Source organism: Schistocerca americana, chromosome 6 (assembly GCF_021461395.2).
Source record: "Schistocerca americana isolate TAMUIC-IGC-003095 chromosome 6, iqSchAmer2.1, whole genome shotgun sequence".
Lineage (NCBI taxonomy): Eukaryota > Metazoa > Arthropoda > Insecta > Orthoptera > Acrididae > Schistocerca > Schistocerca americana.
Genome location: NC_060124.1, coordinates 554,126,849 through 554,152,789, shown reverse-complemented (window position 1 = coordinate 554,152,789; position 25,941 = coordinate 554,126,849). Strand labels below are relative to the sequence as shown.

The 25,941-nt window shown below is 37.2% G+C and overlaps 1 protein-coding gene across 1 annotated transcript in view; it reads left to right on the top strand.

Moving 5' to 3' along the window:
• Positions 1–25,941, top strand: part of LOC124619407 (eukaryotic translation initiation factor 2A) — a 167,145-nt gene that overhangs the window by 54,267 nt on the left and 86,937 nt on the right. Inside the window, exon 5 of the mRNA XM_047145765.1 lies at positions 6,940–7,115. Within this exon, the coding sequence (XP_047001721.1) occupies positions 6,940–7,115 (176 nt within the window). The remainder of the gene's footprint in view (positions 1–6,939; positions 7,116–25,941) is intronic.

Here is a 25,941-nt window from a genome sequence, read left to right as displayed (position 1 = left end):
GACATAAAATATCTCAAAAACTTCATTTATAGACTTTGTTAATACAAGGAGAAATAAAAAAAACCAAAAAGAAATGGTTTATAATATTATGAGAAGGAAAGTTGCTACTCACACACGTCTCAAAAACTTCATTTATAGACTTTGTTAATACAAGGAGAAATAAAAAAACCCAAAAAGAAATGGTTTATAATATTATGAGAAGGAAAGTTGCTACTCACACACACGACTGCAGTCTCAGGCAACTGAAACCACACTGTGGGCGGCAGCACCAGTGCATGATGGGAGTGGCGACTGGGTGGAAAAGTGACTGGCTGTGGTGGTGGAATGATGGCGACGTAGTGCTGGAATGGGAGCAGGGAAGGGGCTGGATGGATGAGGACAGTAACTAACAAAGGTTGAGGCCAGGAGGGTTATAGGGACATAGGATGTATTGCAGGGAAAGTTCCCACCTGTGCAGTTCAGAAAAGGTGGTGGTGGTGGGAAGGATCCATATGGCACAGGCAGTCATTGAAATGAAGGATATCATGTTTGGCAGTGTGTTCAGCAACAAGGTGGTCCACTCGTTTCTTGGCCACAGTTTGCTGGTGGCCATTCATGCGGACAGACAGCTTGTTGGTTGTCACGCCTACATAGAATGCAGCACAGTGTTTGCAGCCAAGTTTGTAGACCACACGACTGGTTTCACAGGTAGCCCTGCCTATGATGGGATAGGTGATGTTGGTGACTGGACTGGAGTAGGTGGTTGTGGTGGAAGGATGTATGGGACAGGTCTTGCATCTAGGTCTATTACAGGGGTATGAGCCATGAGGTAAGGGATTGGGAGCAGGGGACAACGCCAGAATGACATCTGGATTCCCAGTGCTGGGGAGATACCGGTAGTGGGCGATGGCAGTCGCCAGCCACTGATTTTGTTCACACATTCAAAATCTGTGACGTCATGCCACTACGGGGAAGCACAATTTTGTTGTAATCAGTAGCGAGCCAGGGTGTGAATTGATCATTCAAAGAAGCTACGATCCACCTTGAAAATATCCTCTGAAGATGGGGATGAAACGTTTGGTTTTGAAGGTGAAATCCATTCGACCACGGCATAATAGCCAGGAATATTAATTGTGACATTTCCAGCCTTATAAGTTTACATTTTATATTGTTTAGAATGTTAAAAAATTTCCTGGCAGATTAAAACTGTGTGCCGGACCGAGATTCGAACTCGGGGCCTTTGCCTTTTGCAGGGAAGTGCTTGGGTAGCTCAGTTGGTAGAGCACTTGCCTGCGAAAGGCAAAGGTTCCGAGTTCGAGTCTCGGTCCGGCACACAGGTTTAATCTGCCAGGAAGTTTCATATCAGCTCTCACTCCACTGTAGAGTGAAAATTTCATTCTAGAATGCTAAAAAAGTAATCTCATAAAGTATCCTGTCTGAGCTCTAACAGAAACAATACAAATCAGTGTCTTGAAATGTACATTGCCCTTCACCAAATTTATATCTTTAAATCAAGTGTGACACATTGTCATGCCAAAATGTAGCTTTGATGAAAATGCTACATTTCTTTGAAAGATAAAATACTTTGGAAGACATTCATGTGATATGGGAAGACTGATGAAGAACTCGAACATGAGTTGCAGTACAGACTTAAATGTTTTAGTGGGCCCAGCTGCCAGAGTTCCGCTCAGAATATTTCAGTACATATTGTGAATTCTCAGTGCTGCAGTGTTTGTGATGTGTAATTTTAAGTGTCCAACAGGCTAAATTTAATTCCATGTAAATTACTGCAGATAAATACTACTCCCCACAAATTGCTGAGAGGTGAGGCCATTTTATACTTCATCCTTCATATGATGATCAATATTTGTTTTGTTTTTTAAGTATGGCTAAAAATTATTTTAGATTTCTGCATTCCCTTTCGCATGCTTTATCTGGTGCATTTTTATATTTTCTCCTTTCATCAGTTAAATTCGACATCTACTGTGGTATCCAAGGATTTATACTAGTCATTGCCTTTTGCCCTATTTCATCCCCTACTGCCATCACTGTTTCATCTGTCAAAGTTACCCATTCTTTTCCTGCTGTATTCTTTTCCCCACTTTGTGTCAGTTGTTACCTAATGCTGCCTCTGAAACTTTCTACAACCTCTGGTTCTTTCACCTTATCCAGGTCCCATTTCCTGCCTTTTTGCATAGAGCAAGGAGGCACAATGGCTTGCACACTGGACCTGCATTTGGGAGGACTACCCCTGCTCCCAGGCCCTTACCTTACGCTTCATACCCCTGTAATAGACCTAGACGCAAGACCTGTCCCATACGTCCTCCAACCACCGCTTACTCCAGTCCGGTCACTAACATCACCTATCTCATCAAAGGCAGGGCTACCAATGAAACTAGTCGTGTGGTCTACATGCTAAGCTGCAACCACTGTGCTTCATGCTATGTAGGCGTGACAACCAACAAGCTGTCTGTCCACATGAATGGCCACCAACAAACTATGGCCAAGAAACAAGTGGACCACCCTTTTGCTGAACACACTGTCAAACATTATATTCTTCATTTGAGTGACTACTTCACATCCTGTGCCAAATGGATCCTTCCCATTAACACCACCTTTGCTGAACTGCGCAGGTGGGAACTTTCCCTGCAATACATCCTACGTTCCCGTAACCCGCCTGACCTCAACCTTCGTTAGTCGCTTTCCTCACCCACCCAGCCCCTTCCCTGCTCCCATTCCGGCACTATATAGCCGTCATTCCCCCGCGACACACAATCTTTTTTTTTCTTATTTTATTTTTAATTATCTATTTCTCTCCTTTTCAGCTACTTCACCCCCCCCCTCCCCTTCCCCATCTCTCCCCTGCCCGCCACCCAACCATCAGCACTTTATTGTCTGCCATCCCCACCATACTATCCCTCCCCCTCCCCGCCCCAGCCCCCTCCTTACCCCCACTCAGTTGCCACTCCCATCATGCAGTGGTGCTGCTGCTCACAGTGTGGTTTTAGTTGCCTGAGACTGCAGTCGTGTGTGTGAGCTGCGTTTGCTTGTATGTGTGTGTGCGTATGTGTGCCTGTTGTTGACAAAGGCCATTGGCCAAAAGCTTTAAGTGTGAAAATCTTTTTGTTGTGCCTATCTGCAACTCAGCATCCCCGCTGTATGGTGAGTAGCAAATTTAAGGGCCAGGAAGTCTTTTATGAACATATTTGTATGGAGTGTAGCCATGTATGGAAGTGAAATGTGTATGATAAATAGTTTAGACAAAAAGAGAATAGAAGCTTTCAGAATGTGGTGCTACAGAAGGATGCTGAAGATTAGATGGGTAGATCGCATAACTGAGGAGGAAGTATTGAATAGAATTGGGGAGAAGAGAAATTTGTGGCACAACTTGACTGGAAGAAGGGATCGGTTGGTAGGACATATTCTGAAGCATAAAGGGGTCACCAATTTAGTATTGGAGGGCAGCACAGAGGGTAAAAATCATAGAGGGAGACCAAGAGATGAATACGCTAAGCAGATTCAGAAGGATGTAGGTTGCTGTAGGTAGTGGGAGATGAAGAAGCTTCCACAGGATAGAGTAGCATGGAGAGCTGCATCAAACCAGTCTCAGACTGAAGACCACAACAACAACAACAATATTGTTACATTCCATCCTGGATTTTCCATTGTCAGAAATGCTTTACATGAATTTTTATTCTCTCTCTCTCTCTCTTTCTTTTTTGAAGTATCTGAGCCAGTATCCGCAGTATCACTGTATTTTTAATGATTGTGATGTTGATGATAATCCATATGTAAGCTTGCTGCCATCTCATCCTTCCTGGATGCTCATAATATGTCATCTTCTGAGCCATCCATGGCATTTGATATGTACCACTTTCTGAATCCTTTCCTTATAGATTCTCTTCAAAGTCTGCTTCAGCTACAACCAATGGGATCTGATTGATGTTCCCCATATTGCCTAATAGTCATCCTTTTCTTAGATAGCTTATACGACACTGATATGCAAATAATATTTTGTCCAGTGCTGCAGAAAGTCATGGAGGTAGTGTTGGTCTGCTATGTAAGCCCCATCCTTTTCATCATCAAGTACCACCTGGTACTTGATCTGAATGCAGCGATACATGTAGTTATAGATTCTTCATTACTGTATGAGCTTTCATTTGGATAATTTCTTTGAGTAATTGGGAAGCCTTCATTGTGTTTCTTTTACACATACTGAATGACCTGCTGCTCCAATTCATGAAACCTTCCCTGCTTTGGACCCCTGAAAGTTTGACATGTAGAACTGGTATTCTTCATATGTTGCCACCTTGGAACTTTCACCTCTGTGACATCAAATTTTCTTCCTGCCTCGCAGTTTTTTGTGGCCTTTATTTCACGAGTCACTGATACTTAATTAGATCCACATGGTCTGCGTGAACCATTTGTGAGCTGTGGACTTTTAGATCCATGTTTCTCAACAGAGTCATGGCTGTGAGCTGCAACCGTTATTAATTGCTACAATTTATTGCTCTTGCAGTCCTGACAATCTAAGCAAACTGAGTAATGGAAATACGTTGTCCTTTGCTGAAATGGCGGAAATTGGGTCACTTTGGGCTAACTGTACACTTCACCATTTGTTGCCAACCTTGAAAATTAATAGTGTTGTGAAGCGGTAGCATCTTTAGTGCCCCTGTTCCCAGGACAGCACTACACAGGCCCCTATTCCAATAATTCACTGACAGTCTTTTTACTTTTCTCCTTTTCCACTGCACTCCCCTCCTCCCTTTCCCTACATCTAACCTCCCCTCCCGACTGCATCTAGCTGCCGTACCCTCTCTCCGCCTCATCCCTGTACACTCCCACAAGCAAAAATTTACTGTCCCCCACCCTACCCTGCTACCCCTCCCTCTCAGTGCCCCAGCATCCTCCTTACCCGCACCATCTGGTTGCTTCTCCTATTATGTGCTGCTGCTAGCAGTCTGGCCTCAGCAGCCAGAGACTGTGTGTGTGTGTGTGTGTGTGTGTGTGTGTGTGTGTGTGTGTGATAAAGGCCTTGTTGGCCAACAGCTCACGTTCTGACAGTCTTTTTGTTTTACCTATCTACGACTCAGCATCTCTGTTTTATATTGTTTATTATGTTCATATAATCTGCGTTCGTCTTAAGGCTAGATTTAGTGAAAATCTTGAATATTTTAATGTGAGTGCCTCTCTATTAATGATGCAATGGGTCCACACTTGAGTTAGAGCATTGTTTGAAATAATGGCCTCCAATAAAATTCCAGAACAAATAAAAACTGCTCCAAATCCAATATTTAAAAATAAACTAAAGGCATTTCTGACAAAGCACTGTTTCTATTCAGTACAAGAATTCTTGGAAATGAAAAATTATAAAGTTCCTTTGTAAATACTGTGATTAGAGTAAAACATTCTGTAGGCAAAATAATAACCTAATTTCTACTATACGCAACTATGTTTCAGTTTCACTTCCCCAAATTTTTTAACTCGCTTTTTGAATGTACAAGTACACATTCTAATAGTATTAAAACTTAATTGTCTGTGAAATCTCAATGTTAATTTCATGTTTAATGTAGTTTTTAAATGACATTGTCCTTCTGTTGTGTTTCCAGTTGACATTTTCACTATTCTGTAATCTCAGTGATTATTTGTGTAAATTTAAAGTAGCACTACATTGCCTACATGTTTCTTAGTTCCCCATGTAAATTGTTTGTATTCTCTGTATGTGAAGTTACTATATTCATCAATGAACAATTTTGTGTACATTTTTTTAAATGGCAGTCCATTGCCTATTTTTTTCTCCAAACTACATATTTGTTAAGAAAAATGACTTGTCCTATATCATGTGTACTTTGTACAATATGTGATCCACAGGATAAATAAATAAATACAAATACAAATACAAATATTCCATAATAGCTGAATATTTAGCAACAACATCATACAGATACCAACACACTTTCTGATTTCTCGTTTATATGTATCATAAAAACCAAATAAATAAATAAATAAAGGTAGTGAAAACAAGCAGCATTTTCAAGGGTCCCCATACACTCAATATTTACTGTGCTGTACTGAATATTGCACAATATCATTGGCCATCTGAGAGCGGTACAGACAGTTTGTGCAATATATTTAAGGAGACCGAAGAGTTTTACATATATTGATGCATGCTTAATGTATTGTGTAGTATGTCGAACCGCCTGGTGGGATATTGTGTAATACATATCGGTTCCTGTCGAGACTTCGTGGTGTACGGACATGCGAACAACTAAGACAGTGACCTCATATGATGACTATGAATACATGAGGAAAGGTAGGGGAAAGGAATCATCTGTTGAAGTACACACAGGGGAGTAGTTTGATTACATATTTAATATTTATGTAGTAATTAGCTATAGAAACAGTCGACAAAAGTAATGTGTCTAAAGTAATGTATCTTGGTCTTTTCAGGTTTATAGATCACTACTAACATTGTGGAAAGCAAAGTACAATGAGTATATGATCGGTATCTTTTCTGTGTAAATAAGATATGATGAAGTTCACCAATTCATTGAAAGAGTCATTATTCATCCACAAAAGATTTTGATAGTCATCTTGCTCTGCTGCATATTCTCTTAGCATGTCACTATAGTGCTGTGTGAGAACACCTTCGAAGCTACTTTTTCACCATTCACCGCTTTGCCTTGCTCGTGACTGGAATCTCAATACATGTGAATTCTACATTATTGAGCACCTTCATGGTCACTACGAAGGCAGAATTCTGAGGACCTCTTAAGACGTAATATGGAGTATTAATTTTACTTAATGGATGCATTTCACCGTAATTATATGACTTAGCGTGTTCCTTGAAAGTGTCAGATTGTTTTCTCAGAAAACACACTCACAGCACAACAGTAACAGGTATTTTATGTTTATGATGTCCTTTAATATTAATTTAACAGAAATCGCTTTCTTTTGCAGGGAACCACAATGGAGCCAGGATGAGAAGATATGTGCCCGAATTGTGAACAATGATGTTCTTTTTTATGAAAATGCTAATTTTAATGCAGTTGCAAATAAGATTCATATTCAGAAGGTGGAAAACTTTAGTCTTGCTCCTGGTACTCCACCATACCACGTCCTCTGTTATTGTCCTGGTGAGTGTAATGATACCCAATGTCAACCGTGGTTCTTAAAAGTAATGAATCTTTATAGAATTAATTTGAGTGATATGTTATGAACGGTAACCAACGTATGTTACTAGTGTGTCTCACTCTTTTTTAAAATATTTTTCAAGTCTGGGTTACTTAAAATTGTTAACTAACAGATTACCCCATCAGCCTAGTTCAAAATCAGATTCTCCGGACCATCACACCGAATCCTGGTATTGCTGATCCCACCGAAAAACAACCGCAGAGCTGTGCTCTCACTCGGGATTATCCTGATTTTGAACGTATTAATCAGCTACTTCGACAAGGCCATGACTTCCTAAAATCATGCCCTGAAATGAGATCCATTCTGTATGAGATTTTGCCCACCATTCCTTTTCATTGCCCTCCCAATCTCCGCAATATCATTGTCACACTGTGTGTTCCTTCTGCAACCATCTCCTTACCCTATAGCTCGTATCCCTTTGACCATCCCCACTGCTAGACTTGCTCTGTGCACCTTCCTACCACCACCTATACTGGCCCTGTAACTGGCAAGACATATACTATCAAAGAGAGAGCCACTTGTGAAATGACACATATTATATACCAGCTATTAAGTAATCATTATTCGGCCTTTTACATCAGCATGACTACCTCCAAGTTATCAGTTCGGATGAATGGGCATAGGCAAATGGTGAATACTGGCTATCCTGTTGCAAAGAATGCTCTACAACATGACAGTTTTGACCGTGGTGACTGTTTCACCACAAGTGATAGGTTGGAACTGGCTCTATGACATGCATGTCTGTGGTTCTAGCCACCTGCCTGGCTTTAATTTACATTAATTTCTAGTATCTCAGCATTTCTTCACAGTTACTACTCCTGGCTTCACGCTGTCTTTTGTTCTACACGTACGTTGGTAGATATTGTTCTAATTCTTGTTCTTTCTGGAAACAGGTTGGTTTAGTAACCTGATGGGCAAATGACTGACATACCTACATCCATATTTACATTTACATCTACATGATTGCTCTACAATTCACCCTTAAGTGGCTGGCAGTGTGTTCATGAATGGCCTTCAAGCTATTTCTCTGCTGTTCCACTCTTGAACAGTGCTTGGGAGAAACAAACACTTAAATCTTTCCTAATGAGCTCTGATTTCTCTTATCGTATTATGATGATTATTTCTTCTTATGTAGGTGATTGCCAAAAAAATATTTTTCATTTGTAGAACAAAGTTGGTGACTGAAATTTTGTGGAAAGATCTTGCCACAATGAACACCTTTGTTTTAATTGTTCCACCACAACTTGCATATCATATCCATGACATTCTCTTTTGTATTTATGATAAATGTGGTGGCCTTCTTCGAACTTGTTCGATGTCCTCCATTAATCCTATTGGATGTGGATCCCTTACCATACAGCAGTACCCTGTCAGAGGATGGATAAGCATAGTGTAGGCAGTTTCTTTAGTAGACCTGTTGCATCTTGTTAAGTGTTCATCTAGTAAAGCTCAGCCTTTGGTTAGTTTTCCCCATAACATTTTCTGTGTAATCATTTCATTTTAAGTTATTTGCAGTTGTTCCCTAAGTATTTAGCTGAATTCACAATTGTTAATTATAAAGTGTGAACAACACAGTTTTACTTTTGAATGGTATATATGCTCAAGATACAACTTTACTTTATAATTTAAACAAACTTTAAAGAGATTACATATAAACAAGAATATTTCAGAAATAGCTAAGGAATAACACTTTACACTGCATGCTAAAACATTTTTCATTTTAACACAACACATGCACCAGAAGGAAAAATAAAATAAAAAAATTAAAAAAATCAATCAAATAAATATATAACAAGTTACTGCTCGACTTCCTGCACACCACCCTCTGCACACAGCAAACTAAAGTGAACTTACTCAAGTGGCTTTGTCAGAAGATCAGCCAGCTGGTTCCTTCCAACTATACATTCCAACATAATTTCGCCATTCAGAAACCTTTCACAAACATAAAAGTGCTCTATATATTTTGATTGGCGACGATACTAATGTTTTTAGTGCACTGGCATTGTCAATATAAAATGTTAATGGTTGTTATAGCATGTAAACTACTTTACTTAATAAATGACGTAACTAAATGAATTCTTTAGCTCCTTCACTTGCTGAAATAATCTCTGCTTCGGTTGTAGATGTCGCCACAACCTTCTGCAATTGACTTGTCCCTGATATTGCCACACCACAATGCCAGTTATTTAATGTTGTGCCTACTTGTCCCCAGGGAAGTCAGCACCACTGTAAATCCTGGAATTTCCTTCTCTATCGTAGATAATATCATAATGAAATGTACCTTTCAGTTACCGAAATGTTTCAGTCGATTCCAGTCCTCAGTGGATGGTTCTTCCATAGCTCAAGCAGTTTTATTCACTCCAGGAATTATGTCTGGACAAGTTGCTTTTGAGAAATACGTAAGACATGTAATTGCCTCGTGATACTGGACTGAGGATGAAACTGCTTCGTCTTGGCAATTTTCTTCGTACTGAAATATGCCTTCCCGGCTAGTACACAAGTTGAAAATATGGTCACTATTTTTTTATAAACTTAAATTTGCCGTATTTCATGACAGTACCTTTTCCATTAGACGTTTGCAAGCAAATATAAGTCTTGGCTTCAGTTGTCTAAGTATGATTCCACAATGCATCGTTGTCGGCTGCAGAAAATGACGTGGTTCAGCGTGTTTCTCTCATTTTGGTGTTTCAAATACAGTTTCTTCCAATGTAGTTTCTTCTTTTCAGATAATACAAAAATAATAGTTAACATAATTCAAAATTATTTATGACTGCAACCTTCACATTGTTCTTCCTTCAACACACACGAAGAGTTAGCTTCCGACTCGGACTGACTATAGTCAAAGACTACTCCAACGTCAAAGATATTTTACACAATCAGTTTCTTTGCTATTCTTCGATACATTTTCTAATAGTAATCAATATGCTTTTACTCTCAAAAACAGAAGTAAATTAACATATAATAAGACAAATTATAATAAATTCTGACAAAAATATAAGAAAACATTTTCAATTCAGTATCGACAAATACGGTAAAAAAATAAAATCTCCCAGATCCATTACAACTGCTCCCCAGGGCTTTTGTTGTTATGGACATATACAACAAAATCCCGACAAAACTCAGTGATGGATCTGTATTACACAATTAGTACATTAATGATGCAGTCTGATAACCTCTTCCAAATTTGGACTCTTTGAATCTGTGGACTTGTTACTGGCTGTTGTTGCAATGATACTTCCCCAGCAATCCCATACACAAAAATTTCAAGTAAAGAAATTATTTAACATGACAAATATACATGGTATAAAACATACATGAGAAATATTCTAACATACAGCATACAGATTGAAAATAATAGAAAGGTGAAACTCATTTCCTAGAACAAGATTTAATTAATTTTTTTTTATATTAATGTTAATTTCATTATGCTTACATATTGTAACAGTAAAAATGATACTGGACATGTATAGTGTAATGTGTTTTTCTCTATATTTGCCTTTTATATATATATATTTTTTAACTTCTGATTTTTTTTAATTTTTATATTTTTTTATTAGTCATGGTTTTTTGTTTTTTTTGTATATTTTTTATGATTTTCTTCTTTTAGTACAGCTAAAGATACATCAGTATTATCTAATTTTTTTGCAATTATTTATGTACACTTTCCTCTCTACTACAATATTACTACAAGTCACATTCTTGTGAAGAGTACTTTTGCTCCCCACAACATCAGTATAAACAACAATAAACTGCTCATATATCATGAGGCTTTATCTAAAATTGGTTTTGAAACTTATACCTTTGCATGCATGTCCTCACATGCATGTCTTCACCCACAGGGAAGACTTAGCTTCCAAAATTAGAAAAATTCAGAAATGCTCACTAGGGAGACTTTTTTTGTAAAAAAGTAAAAATAAATCTTTCTCTCATTCTTTGTTACATCAGTGTTTTTTTTCATCAGTTTCAATTAACAGGTGACTTCAAATTATTAATTTATACATGCAAATATACATACTTGGTTGTACAGGTAGTTTTGTTCTAACAAGCATATTCCAGTGGAGGACTTTTGTTTTAGATGATAATAGGTTATTTAAATTTTGAAATTATGATTTCTGTTTATACAGTTTTAAAGAGACAACATTCCTAAGACCAAATAATTTCTTTGACTTAGGACACACCAAACGATAAGCATTAGGGTGTGGATTTTCTATGACTTCAAAAGGCCCAATATAGATATCAAAGAATTTTTTAATTTCTGAAGTTAACATTTTTGATATTTCATGAGATTTGACCAGAACAAGATCCCCAATTTTAAAAGTGGTTAATCTTACCCTATTGTTATGTCTTTTATTCCTCTTTTCCCCTTGTTTCCTCATAGTTTCCCTGACAATATCTTCTCTCTCTTGCATAGTTAAAGGTGTACATTTAGGAAATTCAATAAGTTCTGATATAAGATTTGGAGGTCTAATATTAAACATAATCTCATATGGTGAAAATCCTGTGGAACTATGTTGTAGGCTATTCATAATATCTTCAAAATTTCGAATGTGCTCAAACCAAGTTGGATGTTTATGGCTACAATAGGTTCTACAAAGTCTCCCAATTTCCCTCATATATCTTTCTGCAGGATTAGTCGACGGAGAATAAACAGATATAAGTATATGCTTCAATTTTGATCTTTCAATAAACTTTTTCCAAATTTTTGAGGTGAACTGTGAACCATTATCTGATAATATAGCTTTTGGTTTACCCACCTGTGCGAAATAATCTCTTTCAATTTTTATTATAATTTCATGGCTAGTAGCTTTTTTCACTGGATATAGTTTAATTAATTTTGAAAATACATCTACCATAACAAATATGTAACAGTGACCACCTTTACTCTTTGGTAACATTCCATATAAGTCCACTGCGATAAGATCTAAAGGTTTTTCCGGAATAATGTTTTGCATCTCTCCACCACGTCTTTGATTGCTCACTTTAACTCTCTGACATTTGTCACAGGTTGCCAATTCTTTTCTTACCTTCTTTCCAATATTGTAAAAATAAACATTTTCTTGTATCTTTTGAATGCACTTCTGTATCCCACAATGACCAAAGCTTTCATGTATGTAAATGATCAGCTTTTCAGCATCTGCCTCTGGCCAACACAGTTTCCAATTATCAGAATCTACATCTGTTCTCCGAAATAAAATCCACTTATGTAATTTGTAAAATTTATCAAGTTTCTCATACCCCTTCTTGCCTAAACGTTCTTTGATTAATTTCCAACTCTGATCCAAATTTTGATTTTTTCTAATTTTGTTGCACATAGCTCTAATTGTTTTTTCATTTTCCACCCCTTTCAAGTATCTAATTTTAAATTTCTTTTCCTCCTCTTGTTCAAAAATCTCCTTTTCTCCCCCAACTGGTAACCTTGAAAGTGAATCAGCTACTACATTCTCAGAACCTTTTATGTGTTTGATTTCAAAGTCAAACTGTTGCAGAAAAATTGCCCATCTGGTCAATCTACTGTGGTATAATTTGCACTCTTGTAAGTAACTCAAAGCTTTGTGATCCGAAAATACTATGGTTTTATGTCCAATAAGGTAAATTCTAAATTTTGTAAAACCCCAATGAATTGCCAAAAGTTCCTTCTCTGTGACTGTATAATTTTTCTCATGCTTGAGCAACATTCTGCTTGCAAATGCTATAGTACAATGTATCTTAACTCTATTCTCTACTCTTTCTTGAAATAACTCTGCTCCAAGCCCATAATTACTGCTATCAGTGTTCAAACAAAATGGTAAATTAAAATCAGGTCTGTGTAATAAGTGTTGCTTCCTCAACTCTTGCTTAATTTTATCAAACTCTTCCTGACAACTTTTATCCCAAACCCAAACAGTGTTTTTCTTAAGTAACTGAATTAAACATGGTGCATTCAGACTCTGATCACTTATATGTTTTCGGTAATAACCGTATAACCCAAAGAACGACTTTAATTGTTTTTTAGTCTTAGGAATAGGAATTTCTGAAATTGCTTTAATTTTTTCTGGACCTGCCAAAATTCCCTTGTCTGTGACAACATGACCGAAAAATTTTAATTCAGAAACTGCAAATTTACATTTCTCTAATTTCAATGTCATCCCCCCTTTTCTAAGTTTTTCACAAACTGACTTCAAAATCAAAAAATCTTCCTCCCAATTTTTCCCTGTACCCAAAATGTCATCTACATAGATTATCAGTTTAGACGCAAGTTCTTGCCCCAGTACATGATCCAAAGCTCTTATAAATTCGGAAACAGAAGAATTTAACCCAAATGGCACAACACAATATTGGTAACTCTTACCATTGTACAAGAAAGCAGTATATTTTCTAGAACTAACCGGAAGTGGTACTTGATGAAAACCCGAAGTTAGATCCAAACTTGACATATATTTTATATCTGTAAATTTATAGAGTAACTCATCAATATTTTCAGGATGGTCTGTCTGTCTGAACTCAATTTTGTTTAAGTGTCTAGAGTCCAAAACCAATCTTACTCCACCATCTTTTTTCGAAACTACTACTAGAGGATTATTATATGCACTGATACTCCTTTCTATTATATTACATCCTTCCATCTTTCTCAGCTCTTTCTCAACAGCAGGTCTTTTTGATATTGCAATAGTGTATGGTTTTATGAAAAATGGTTCATGAGGTTTTACCTGAAACTCACACTGGTAACCCTATACCCTACCAGGTATGTCACTAAAAACATCACTGTATTCCCACAGCAGATTTTCTAACTGTTGTTTTTGCTCCCCAGATAAATATTGTGTTTCTGAAATTTTCAAATTTACTAAATTCCCAAATTCAACTTCATCAGTATCAAATCTATGAATTTCAATATTCTCCAATCTGTTTTCTTTTAGTAAATTAATACTGTCAAAATTTCCATTACTCTGATCACCAAGTGTGTTCACAACATTTGTGTGAATGTATTCCCTTTCACTAATTTCTATCAAAAGTTTTCTTCCAACCCAATCAAATGCTGTATTTACTTTTACTATCCAATTCATACCCAAAAGAAAATCCTCATTAAATTCCTGAATTACAAAACATCCATGTGTGAACAACTTGCCTTCAATTAAAAATGTCACTAAAGCCTGGCTTTTTACCAATTTACTGCTCTTCCCAGTAGCACCTTTTATCTTTACCCCAACAACTGGCATTTCAACATAATCTTTCCCCACTTTCAATTTTTTGCTTAATCTTTCAGATATTCCCAAGATCTCACTTCCTGTATCGATTAAACATTTACCAATCCATGACCCAATTTGAACTTTTATATAAGGACTGCAAAATTGATCACTTTTCTCAGAACCTGTATCCTCATGTAATAAATCACTTTCAATTTCCCCAAACCTATACTTATCAGAATCATATGGTATACCATTATATGTATTATTTGTCACAGTTATAAAATTTGCACAAGATACAAAATTGTCATTAGTACTCTCTATTATCTCAAATAGCCAAGAATTTTCATCCAAATCACATTGTATACTATTGAAGTACTTATCCTTCAGCTTTTCAAAAATAAAATATCTCATCTTTTTCCACCACTCAGGACATACAGTTTCACATACATTAATAAGCATCTTTCTAGTTCTTGTCAAAAGAAATAGTTTCACTGTTCAGCCATATATTCATAAGAAATGTGTGTGTATCATTAGTCATTAGTATCTATAAAAGTTTCACTTAGGTAAGAAGGTATACATGTGTCATCGTTATTTGTGTAGTCAGATTCTTTACCAGCAACATCTGAATTCACACTTTTACATACACCCAGATTGCGAGTATTATTCATCCTGGTAACATCCCTGGGAATTTCTATAATATTCTCACTATTTAATCCATTTTCAACCATGTGTATACCCAACTCCCTATTTAAACTAATGAAATACCTTTCCTCAACATCATCATCAATACCATTACCACCATTATCAACTTTATCAACAACATCATTATCATTACACATATTCAGGTCATACACATTCAAATTATCCCCCAAAATATTATTTCCCCTTTCTAAAGTTACCAGATCCCTTTCACCAACATTTTCATTCTCACAGCATGCATTCTCTCTTTCATTCACACACATCTCTGAACTACTGCAAATTACATCATCCGACAAAGTGTTTTTCTTTTCTGCCCAAGTGTAAAACTCTGTTAAATTAAATGAATCACAATTACTTTTATCTACTGTATGTTCTTGTGTATTGAAAATGTTATCTTTATCATTATTATTTTCCTCTTGAAATTTCTTCAATAAGTAACAACTAATGACCTCATGTGATAGCTTAGGTTTGGAACTGACCTGTTTGGGTTTATGATAGTCACATCCATTGGTCCTTTCATCATGCTCACCTTCTGCCTCAACCTTGCGGACCTTCAAGGGGGCGTCTACTCGTTTTTTATTTCCGGTTCCTGTTTGAACTGCTGATTATGGTTCTGCCAATGTCTCTGATCAACATTTCTGATCCCATTCCTATGCCAAACATTACCTGATTGTTGGTAGTTTCTATTGTACTGACCTCTATCAAAATTTCTGTGATTTTGATCCCTAAAGTGTTCTCTATTTTGTTGATTATTAACGCGAAAATGTTGTTCTTGTTCTGGATAAAAATTATGGTCCTTCTTTTCAAAATTGTTATATCCCCCTGAATTTTGACTGACACCATGATAATTGTTTTGTTCCCTTTTTTGAAAGTTGTCATTTCCCCAATTTTGACCATTACCTTTCTGAGTAAACCCACTGTGTGTTCTTGTTGTTACCCTATCCAACTTTTCAATATAATTGAGAAACTGCTCTACATTACTATCAGGACAATGAACTAAACTCAACTGCATTGCTGATGGCAATCTTCTCTTTAAGGTATCAATTTTGATCAAGTCATCCAAAGGTTTTGTTAAATGAATAAGTTTTTGAAGTTCACTTTTGCAAAATTGTTTCATGTTCCCATCTGATTCCCTATAGTTTCGCCCATTAAAAAATTCACTTTTGATTCTAGTTTGTTTAAGATCATCCCAAAATTTATCCAAAAATTTTGATTCAAATTCTGAAAAGGTCATCCCCAAAGTTACAATCTGGTTTGCCCAAGTCAAAGCTTCCCCTTCCAAGAATTTTTTCACAAATTTAATTTTTATTTCATCTGGTAAGTGAGGTAAAAAAACAATCCTTACAATACTGCATAAAATCAACGGGATGTAAGGGTCCATCTACCGAAAAGTGCTTCACTGGAATATTAGATATAAGATTACACGTGTTGACATTGTAATTTTTGCTTTGAAATTCAATGTCAAAACTTTCAATTTTTTCGCTAAGTTCTTTGACAGATTTTTTTGTTTTCCAAATCATAGCATTCTACTTTTTCTTCTAGAGTAACCAAACGATTGTCAGTTTCTTGTTGTACATTTTTAACTAAAACTTTTGTATTCTCATCCAAATTTTTAATTTCCCCTTTTATCTCATTAAAATCAATTAAATTTCTTTCCCTATCTACCAGTAACTCATTTTTTACAGTATTAATTTCACCACTCAATTTAACATCAATTTCATTTACTTTTGCTTCCACAGATTCAATTTTTTCCTCAACACTGCCAACTCTGTTCGAAAGCTCACCCACTTGGGTATTGACTGCTTGGACTTGCAACAAAATGTTATCAATTTTTTCATCCCAGTATGTCTTATTGTCGTCAACTGATTGTTTAATTTCTTTCGTGAAATTTACAAGAAAACTTTTTAAATCAAATTGATCGGTTCTTTCTCTTTCATTTGACCTGACCTGATGTTCGAAGTCTATTAAATTACTACTTTCTACTTTAGGCACAATACTCTCGAAAATCTCATAAGTCATTGTGAAGAACAAAAATTTATACACAACAATACAAAACAAGATAAAAATATTGTTTTAACAAAATACGAGGGTTTCGTGACTTATCTGGAACACTCTTGAACTGTTGCAAAACCACGTTTTCCATCCATGTGATTGTTGACCAAAATTCTTGAAGTATTTTCTTCTGTCGAAAATTATATTTTTTTTTGCCGAAATATTTCTTCTCCAAAACTTTTACTTCCCAATGAACACAAACACTGTAACACACATTCTGAAGAAACTGGTATTAACACACAAAAATTTTCTTCCTCGTAGCACTGTTGAAGATCTCGTGAACACAATATCCCGGCTACAGTCCCCAGTTGAAATATGCCTTCCCGGCTATTACACAAGTTGAAAATGTGGTCACTATTTTTTTATAAACTTAAATTTGCCATATTTCGTGACAGTACCTTTTCCATTAGACGTTTGCAAGCAAATATAAGTCTTGGCTTCAGTTGTCTAAGTATGATTCCACAATGCATCGTTGTCGGCTGCAGAAAATGACGTGGTTCAGCGTGTTTCTCTCATTTTGGTGTTTCAAATACAGTTTCTTCCAATGTAGTTTCTTCTTTTCAGATAATACAAAAATAATAGTTAACATAATTCAAAATTATTTATGACTGCGACCTTCACATTGTTCTTCCGTCAACACACACCAAGAGTTAGCTTCCGACTCGGACTGACTATAGTCAATGACTACTCCAACGTCAAAGATATTTTACACAATCAGTTTCTTTGCTATTCTTCTATACATTTTCTAATAGTAATCAATATGCTTTTACTCTCAAAAACAGAAGTAAATTAACATATAATAAGACAAATTATAATAAATTCTGACAAAAATATAAGAAAACATTTTCAATTCAGTATCGACAAATACGGTAAAAAAATAACATCTCCCAGATCCATTACAGTACCCAGTTGCAGTTGAAATCATGTTGGATTCTGCGTTTCGAAATCTTTCCAATATTTGTTTCATCCTGAAGTATTCTATTCAAAAAGACCATCTACACATCAAATTGTTTCATCACCATCTTCTTAAAGCAGTTACCGCTAGCAAAACTTGATTAGTGTCATAATATGCAACAGGACTATATGCATCTTTCAGAATGAGAGTCTTTCTGCCAGGTTCGTATAAGAGCTTCTGTGAAGTTTGGAAGGTAGGAACAAGGTACTGGCAGAACTGAAGCTGTGAGGGCAGGTTGTGAGGCATGCTTGGGTAGCGCAGTTGGTAGAGCACTTGCACCGTGAAAGGCAAAGATCCCGAATTTGAGTCTTGGTCCAGCACACAGTTTTAATCTACCAGGAAGTTTTATATGCATCTTAATAATCAATGCACAGAGGCATTCGGTCAGTCATTGTTTCTGTGCTCCATGTGAGGATGGAATGGGAAGAAGAGCTAATAATTGGTATAATGGAATATACCCTCTGCTGTGCACCTCATGGTGGTTTTCAGAGTATAGATGTAGATTTTGCAGTACATTGGCATGTGTGGGACTTTCAACTAACACCCACATATTGTTTCTCTTGAGTGTTTCTGTTTCTTCATTAATAGCTTGCATCCTTTTACCTTTTCATTTGAAAGCAAAATGTCAGAAAAAAATTTGAATCTTTATGTTTGCCAGCACTGAATTTTGTTAGCATTAAGAACTCGCCACTTTCTATCCAGGCTGGGTTTCTTCATTATCTTGTGCTCTTCAATTTATATTCATCAGAAAATTTGTGAGCTCCGGCTTTCAGGAATTTTGTTGATTCTATGTTATAGTCATCTGATACTTGACTTCCTCCAGAATTAAGTGCGTTAAATTTTTCTTCACTTTGTCTTCCTCCAGAAGCAGAATGCTCAGGAATGTCACTATGGCAATTACAAACTATTTCTGGCTTAAATTCTGTATCATAACTCAAGACCACTTTCTTTTTGGAAGGAATCCAGACTCTAAATCCATCTTTGACACTGGCAGACCCAATAAGCCTTATCATCAAACTTTGAACAAAAATGTTTATGTGAATGGAGCAACCTGTGCCAAAAATTCTGAGGTGATCGAGTTTTCCTACACCACAGCTCATAAGGAAATTTGTCTGAACCTGCAGAAGACCTTCCAGTATGATTTAAAATATAGATTGCTGTATTGCAAGCTTCTGCCCACAATCCTCTCATCTGGGACTGAAGACCTTCCAATATGATTTAAAATATAGATTGCAGTATTGCAAGCTTCTGCCCACAATCCTCTCGGTAGTTTGATTGTGTTCAGCATTGAACATGCAGCTTTAGTAGTTGTTCTATTTTCACATTTGACCAAACCATTTTGTTCAGGAGCATAGGGTGGGGGAATTAGTAATTTTGTTCCCTTATATATGAGCAGTTCCTTAACTCTGTTGTTATTAAATTCTTTACCTCCTTTCTAAACTATTTAACGGCATGACCTTTGGTTTGAGCTTCATTTAAAAATTGTTTAAGCACATTATACACTTCATGTATGTGCTTGAAAAAGAAAATTCAAGGAAATTTGCTAAAATCATCTGTAAAACATACATAACAAAGAGCATCTCCAAACAACTCTGCACTAAATGGTCCATTGACATCTATGTGAATTAATTCGCCAGCATCTGTGGAGGGATTTGCTCATTGTCTGAATGGTAGCGTCTACATCTTCCGTATTGCGCAACCATCTCAAAATTCATCCTTACAACCTTCTACATTGATGTTAAGTTTCTTCAAAGTGTTCTTGACGTGTTGTTTATTCTGGTGACCTAATCTTTCATAGTACATTTGTAATATTTCAGAAGATGTCAATATGTTTACTTGATTACCTTTTCTGGTCTAATAACATACATATTCAACATGTACAGCTCATTTTCCACATAGCATGTCAGGACGATGTCACTACTGGCTTTTTCCCGAATTCCAATACTTTTGCTGTCAAATATTATGTCATAGGCATTACATGCAATTGCTCTGGCTGAGAACAGATGAGTGCTTGCATCGCCACATATCAAACATTTTCATTTCTAGCACAGTACCATTTATTGTTTTGTCTTATTTTGATACAGACGGTTGACCAAATGCATGCATGTTAGTACCTTCCTAATGAAACCACTTCAGGAATATCAACGGAGTGCCATAGAGGTCCCATTTCCATTTTGACCAGTTGTCAGGTCTTTCACGTTCATCAGCATTCACTTTATAATCTCCATTTGTAGCCATGTTCTTACTGTACAACTCGTTTCAACAAAAAATTCTTGTGCCAGCACGCATTGGATTGAATCAATTTATTTATTTATTATTTTTTTTAGACTGTTTCGTTCATTTAGATGTGGTCTGGGCCCAAAACCTGTTGTAAATTATAAAACCTGAAGTACACAGTTTTCCTTAGGAACGGCATATTTTCTCAAGGTACAGCTTTACTTCATAAATCAAACAAACTTCAAAGAAATTATTTATATAAAAACAAGAATATTTCAGAAGTACCAAGGAATAACACTTTACAGTGAACACTAAAACCTTTTTCCTTTTACCACAACAACAATATTTAGATAAGTGCAATCATGTAACCAAAATATATTGGATGGATTCCTTTTAGTATTCATGTGGATGACTTCACACTTTTCATTATTTGGAGTCAGTTGCCACTTTTTGCACCATACAGATATGTTGTTTAAATCATTTTGTAGTTGTTTTTGATCATCTGATGACTTTATGAGATAGTAAAAGACAGTCACTTACAAACATTTGAAGATGGCTGCTCAGATTGTCTTCTAAGGTGCTTGTATAGATTAGGAATAGCAAAGGGTGTATAACACTTCTTTGGGGAATGCCAGATATCAGTTTTGTTGTACTGGACGACTTTCTGTCAATTACTACAAACTTTGTGGCCTTTGTGACAGGAAGTCATGAATTGAGTTGCACTACTGAGACGATCATCTATAGGCACACACTTTGATTAGAAGTTGCTTGTGAGAAATGGTGTCAAAAACCTTTTGAAAATCTGGAAATATGGAGTTGATGTGAGGTCCCAGCATATCGCACTCATTATTTTGTGTAAATAAAGAGCTAGTGATATTTCACAAGAATGATATTTTCTGAATCTGTGTTGACTGTTTGCCACTAGATAGTTTTATTCAAGATAATTCATAATGTTCAAACACAGTATATGTTCCAACATCCTACTCAAATCAACATTAGTGATATAGATCTGTAATTCAGCAGTTTTCCTTTATTGAGTATTGATATGACCCGCAAAACTTTCCTGTCTTTAGGTCTGGATCTTTCCGCCATTCTAGCGGTTGTAAATGATTGCTAAGTATGGAGCTATTCTGTCAGCATACTCTGAAAGGAATCTAATTGTTATATTGACTGGAAGATTTTCGTTTATTAAGTGATTTAAGTTGCTTTGCAATGCCAAGGATATCTGCCTGTAACTTACTAATTTTGTCAGTTGTTCTTGATTTGAACTGAAACATTTGTCTTCTTCAGTGAAGGACTTTCGGAAAACTGTGTTTGCTTTAGTGGCACTTTCATTGATAACATTACCATTGCTATCACACAGTGAAGGTATTGGTTGTGTCTTGCTGCTGAGGTACTTTACATACAATCAGAATCTCTTTGGATTTTCTGCCAGATTTCGAGTTTCATTGCGGAAACTATTAAAAGCATCTCACATTGAAGTCAGTGCTAAATTTAGAGCTTCAGTAAAACATCACCAATTGTGGAGTTAGGCATTCTTTTAAATTTGGCATGCTTTGTTTCACTGCTTCTGTAACAGTGTTCTTAACTGTTTTGTATAACACAGGGAATCAGTACCATCTCTTGTTAATTTACTTGATACGTATATATATATCTTAATTGCCATTGAAACTACTTCTTTGAATGTAAGCTGCATCTGATCTGCACTTACATAGATACTTTGGGGAAGGAGTGGATACTGTCTTTTAGAATATACGAGGTGCTATCCAAAATTTACGGGACTGGTGCTGCCATCTGTTAAAAACCTTGCCTTTGGACTAATAGTCACCATCACCCTCGGAGTAGTTCCCATCCGCACGTACACACTGATCCCAGCACTTCTGCCACTGGTCAAACATTTTCTGGAAGTCCTGTTCTTTGAAGGCATTAATCACCGCCAGCAATGCTTCTTGAATCCTCTCTAGCGTGTCGAACTGACAACCTTTCAACTTGAGTTTGTTTTGGGAGTAGTGCAAAGTTGCAAGGTGCCAAATCTGGCGAGTACAGTGGGTGGAGTACAACCGCCATGTTGTTTTTTGCCGAAACAGTCCTGGCGAGCAAGGACGTGTGATAGGGCATGTTGCCGTGATGCAGCAGCCAATTCCTTTGACGCCAAAGTTCGGGCCGCCGTCGCTGCACGTTTTCATGGAGCTGTCCCAAAATGTCACAGTAGTATGCGGAATTTACTGTTTGGCTGGGTGGGACAAACTCTTTGTGCACAATTCCATTGGTATCAAAGAAAACGATCATCATGCTCTTCACTTTGCTCTTCACCTGTATCTTGGAGAGCCCGAGCTCTTCCACTGGGACAATTGTTGGTTTGTCTTTGGGTCATAGCCGTAAATCCAGCAAGGGTCTCCATAGCACTTTTCCCGAGATTCGCACAGAATTTGATACACACGTACTGTTCTGTTCGCAGAACCATCGTAAAATTGCCACATATCAAACACAGAGTATTACGGAAATCACTGTGGACATGCAACACGTCCTCCCAGCTGAATGCCACTCCGCACACCGACTCGTCAGATATGCAGCTCCCGCCGTCCAGCGGTGCAAAGATCTACTACCCCTACTTTCCAGATGGCAGCACCAGTCCCAAAAATTTTGGATTCTATCTCGTATTTTGCATTTATTTTTGGTGGATTTGAATATTATAATATTCAGTTTTGCTACAACAATCTTGTGGTCACTAATCCCCATGTTCCCCATTATGCTCCCTATTTGCTCAGGATTATTTGTTGTTAAGCCATCAGGTATGTTTTTGCAACCATTTACATTTCGAGTGGGCTCATTAATGAATTATTCAAAATAATTTGCAGAGAAAACTATCAGTACAATGTTGGTTGACGTTTTATGCCAATGACCGATGTTAACCATGCATTTTAACCAATATATCAAAGGTAGATTGAAGTCGTCCCCAAATGTAATTCTGTGGGTGGGGTACTTATTTGAAATGAGACTTAGTTTTCTTCGAACTGTGCAACAACTGTCATCAGAGTCTGGGATCGTTAAAAGAAGCCAATTATTAATTTAGTCTGGTTGTAAAGATAAACTCTACCCTACTGACTCACAGCGACTAGAACATCTGTTCCAGTTTCGCTACAAGGTAAACTACTTCTAACAGCTCTAGATACATCTGCCCTTTCAGAACACCATTAGGTTCATCGCAAAAATGTTAGCTGAACTTATCTATGGCTTTAACTAGCTTTCAGTACCTATAATGATTTGAGCTTCAATGTTTTCTATTGGCACTTGGATCCCTGGTTCTTCCAAACACAGCTGTGAGAGTTTACAACAACAGTATTGGCTATTGCTAGGTGTACCCTCATCCTGCATTTGCCCTACATGCTTTGAGACTGGAACCTTTCCTGTAATTTTCTGAGATCCTCTAAGCTGAAAACTTGCCTAGTCCATTCCATACGGCCCCTGCTACCCATGTAGTTGCTTCGTATGGACAGTAGAACTCTGACATACTAAGTGGAACCTGAAAACCCACCACCCTATGATGTAAGTTGATGTAGGTTACAGAATTGTCTGAGCCTCTGGTTTAGACCCTCCACTCAGCTCTATACCAAAGGTGTGCACTTGGTCCTGTTGACGATGCTACAGATGGTGAGCTCTGCCTTCACCTCACAAGTCGAGACTGGCAGTCTTCAATACTTCAGATAGCCACCCAAAACTAGAGGGAATCTCTTCCAATGCAAAGTGACAGATATTGTTAGCACCTACATGAGCCACCACCTGTAGTTGGTTTCATCATGTGCTCTTCGTGACAGCTGGAAGCACCCATTCCACTTCTGGGATGACTCCCAACCCCAGTGTGCACACAGAGTGCAGCTTAGACTTCTTCCCCTCCTAGGCAGCCATATCCCTAAGGATCTCCATTACCTGCCCAACGTTGGAGCTCACAACTACCAGTAATCCCACCCTCTGTAACTGTCCAAATCTTGCATATGAAGTGGCTTTTGAAACAGGGCAAGTGATTCCATCTGGCTCAGGTACTTCACCAGACACAGATAGTGCCTGAAATCTGTTATTCAGACGAACCAGAGAGGCCTCTTGATTCACACCCTGGGAAGTTTTTCATTGCCTGCCACACCTACCAACAATCTCCCACTCGGCCATGGGTGAGGGGTCTGTCTCAGTGCAGGCAGTAATGGGGGCAGCCACAGTAGTGGACCGATTGAGGTGAGGGCACATGGGATGTGCTGGTGGACGTCCCTGAGAACGCTCCTGCCCCCACTGTAATGCCCATGGACAACAGACTCAAGCTGCATTACCAAAGCCAGCACTGCATGGAGAAATGAGCAAAGGGTCACCAACTTGACTTGTATCTGTAAACAGCAATCACAGTCCCTATCCATACAAAAGAAGGTGGCATTACACACTACACAGATGTTACAATGCAGAACTATTTTTGGTAAATACACGAACACACAAGAAAGAACAGTTTCATTATCAAATTTAGCACCACAATTCCTACATATGTTACAGGTCCCTAAACAATAGTTTAAATTATGATTGTCAATTACTAATTAATTACAGAGTGAGTCCTAAAAATGGTACACATAGCTGTTCTCTAGTTGGTGGCAAAGTTATGGCTCACTGGGCCATTGTCCAGTGGTTTTACTTATAGAGGAGCGTATGAATAATTATTGAATTTTATATTTACATTTTGATTTACTCTTATCTAACTGAGCCAAAAAGTAATCTGTTTCACTTTGGGATTGGATGACTGGAAAAGTGATCAAATTGTATGGACCATATTGTGAATGCCCTGTCTACTCCTGTGACTCCCAGTTTCCACCAAATTTGGGTAATTTATGTAATTTTCTAGATTAAACAATGGAAAATCCAGGATGGAATGTAACAATATTATGAAAAGGATAGTTGCTACTCACCATATAGCAGTGATGCTGAGTCGCAGATAGGCACAACAAAAAGTCTGTCACATAATGAGCTTTCGGCCGACAAGGCCTTTGTAACACACACACACACACACACACACACACACACACACACACACACTTACGCAGACGCAACACATACACGTGATCACAATCTGGCAACTGAAGCCAGCAAACTAATGTGTTTTCCTAGTAGAAGTAGGCACTTTTGTAATCAGAAAAATAAAAGCTACAAAAATAAAGGAATTGTAGAAAGAAGTGGTGGTAAAAAATAAAAGGTTCTGGACGACAGAAACTTTTAATTATGAGTGAGTTTTGAAATAGGAGGTTAAAAATAAAATATTCACTGAAAAGAGTAAGTGGAGGACTTTCAGAGTAGGTATGTCATTAAATTCAGAATAACGTACTAGCTTTCCCCATTTTACATCCCCATGTTGTTTCCCTGAGTTCTTAATCACAAATATATATTCATAAAAAATGTTTTCAAGTGAGTTAGTTATGTTGTTGTTGTTGTCAGTAATGGAGAAATTATGTAGTGAGCCATAAAACTTTTTGAATTTCTACTTAAATATGTAACTGTTTTATGTAATTATCATTCAGAAAATAAGATAATCCCCCCCCCCCTCACACACACACACACACACACACACACACACACACACACACACATACATTCACACAAGCAAGCACACCTCATGCACACAACTGCCATCTCCGGCAGCTCACACTGGAATTC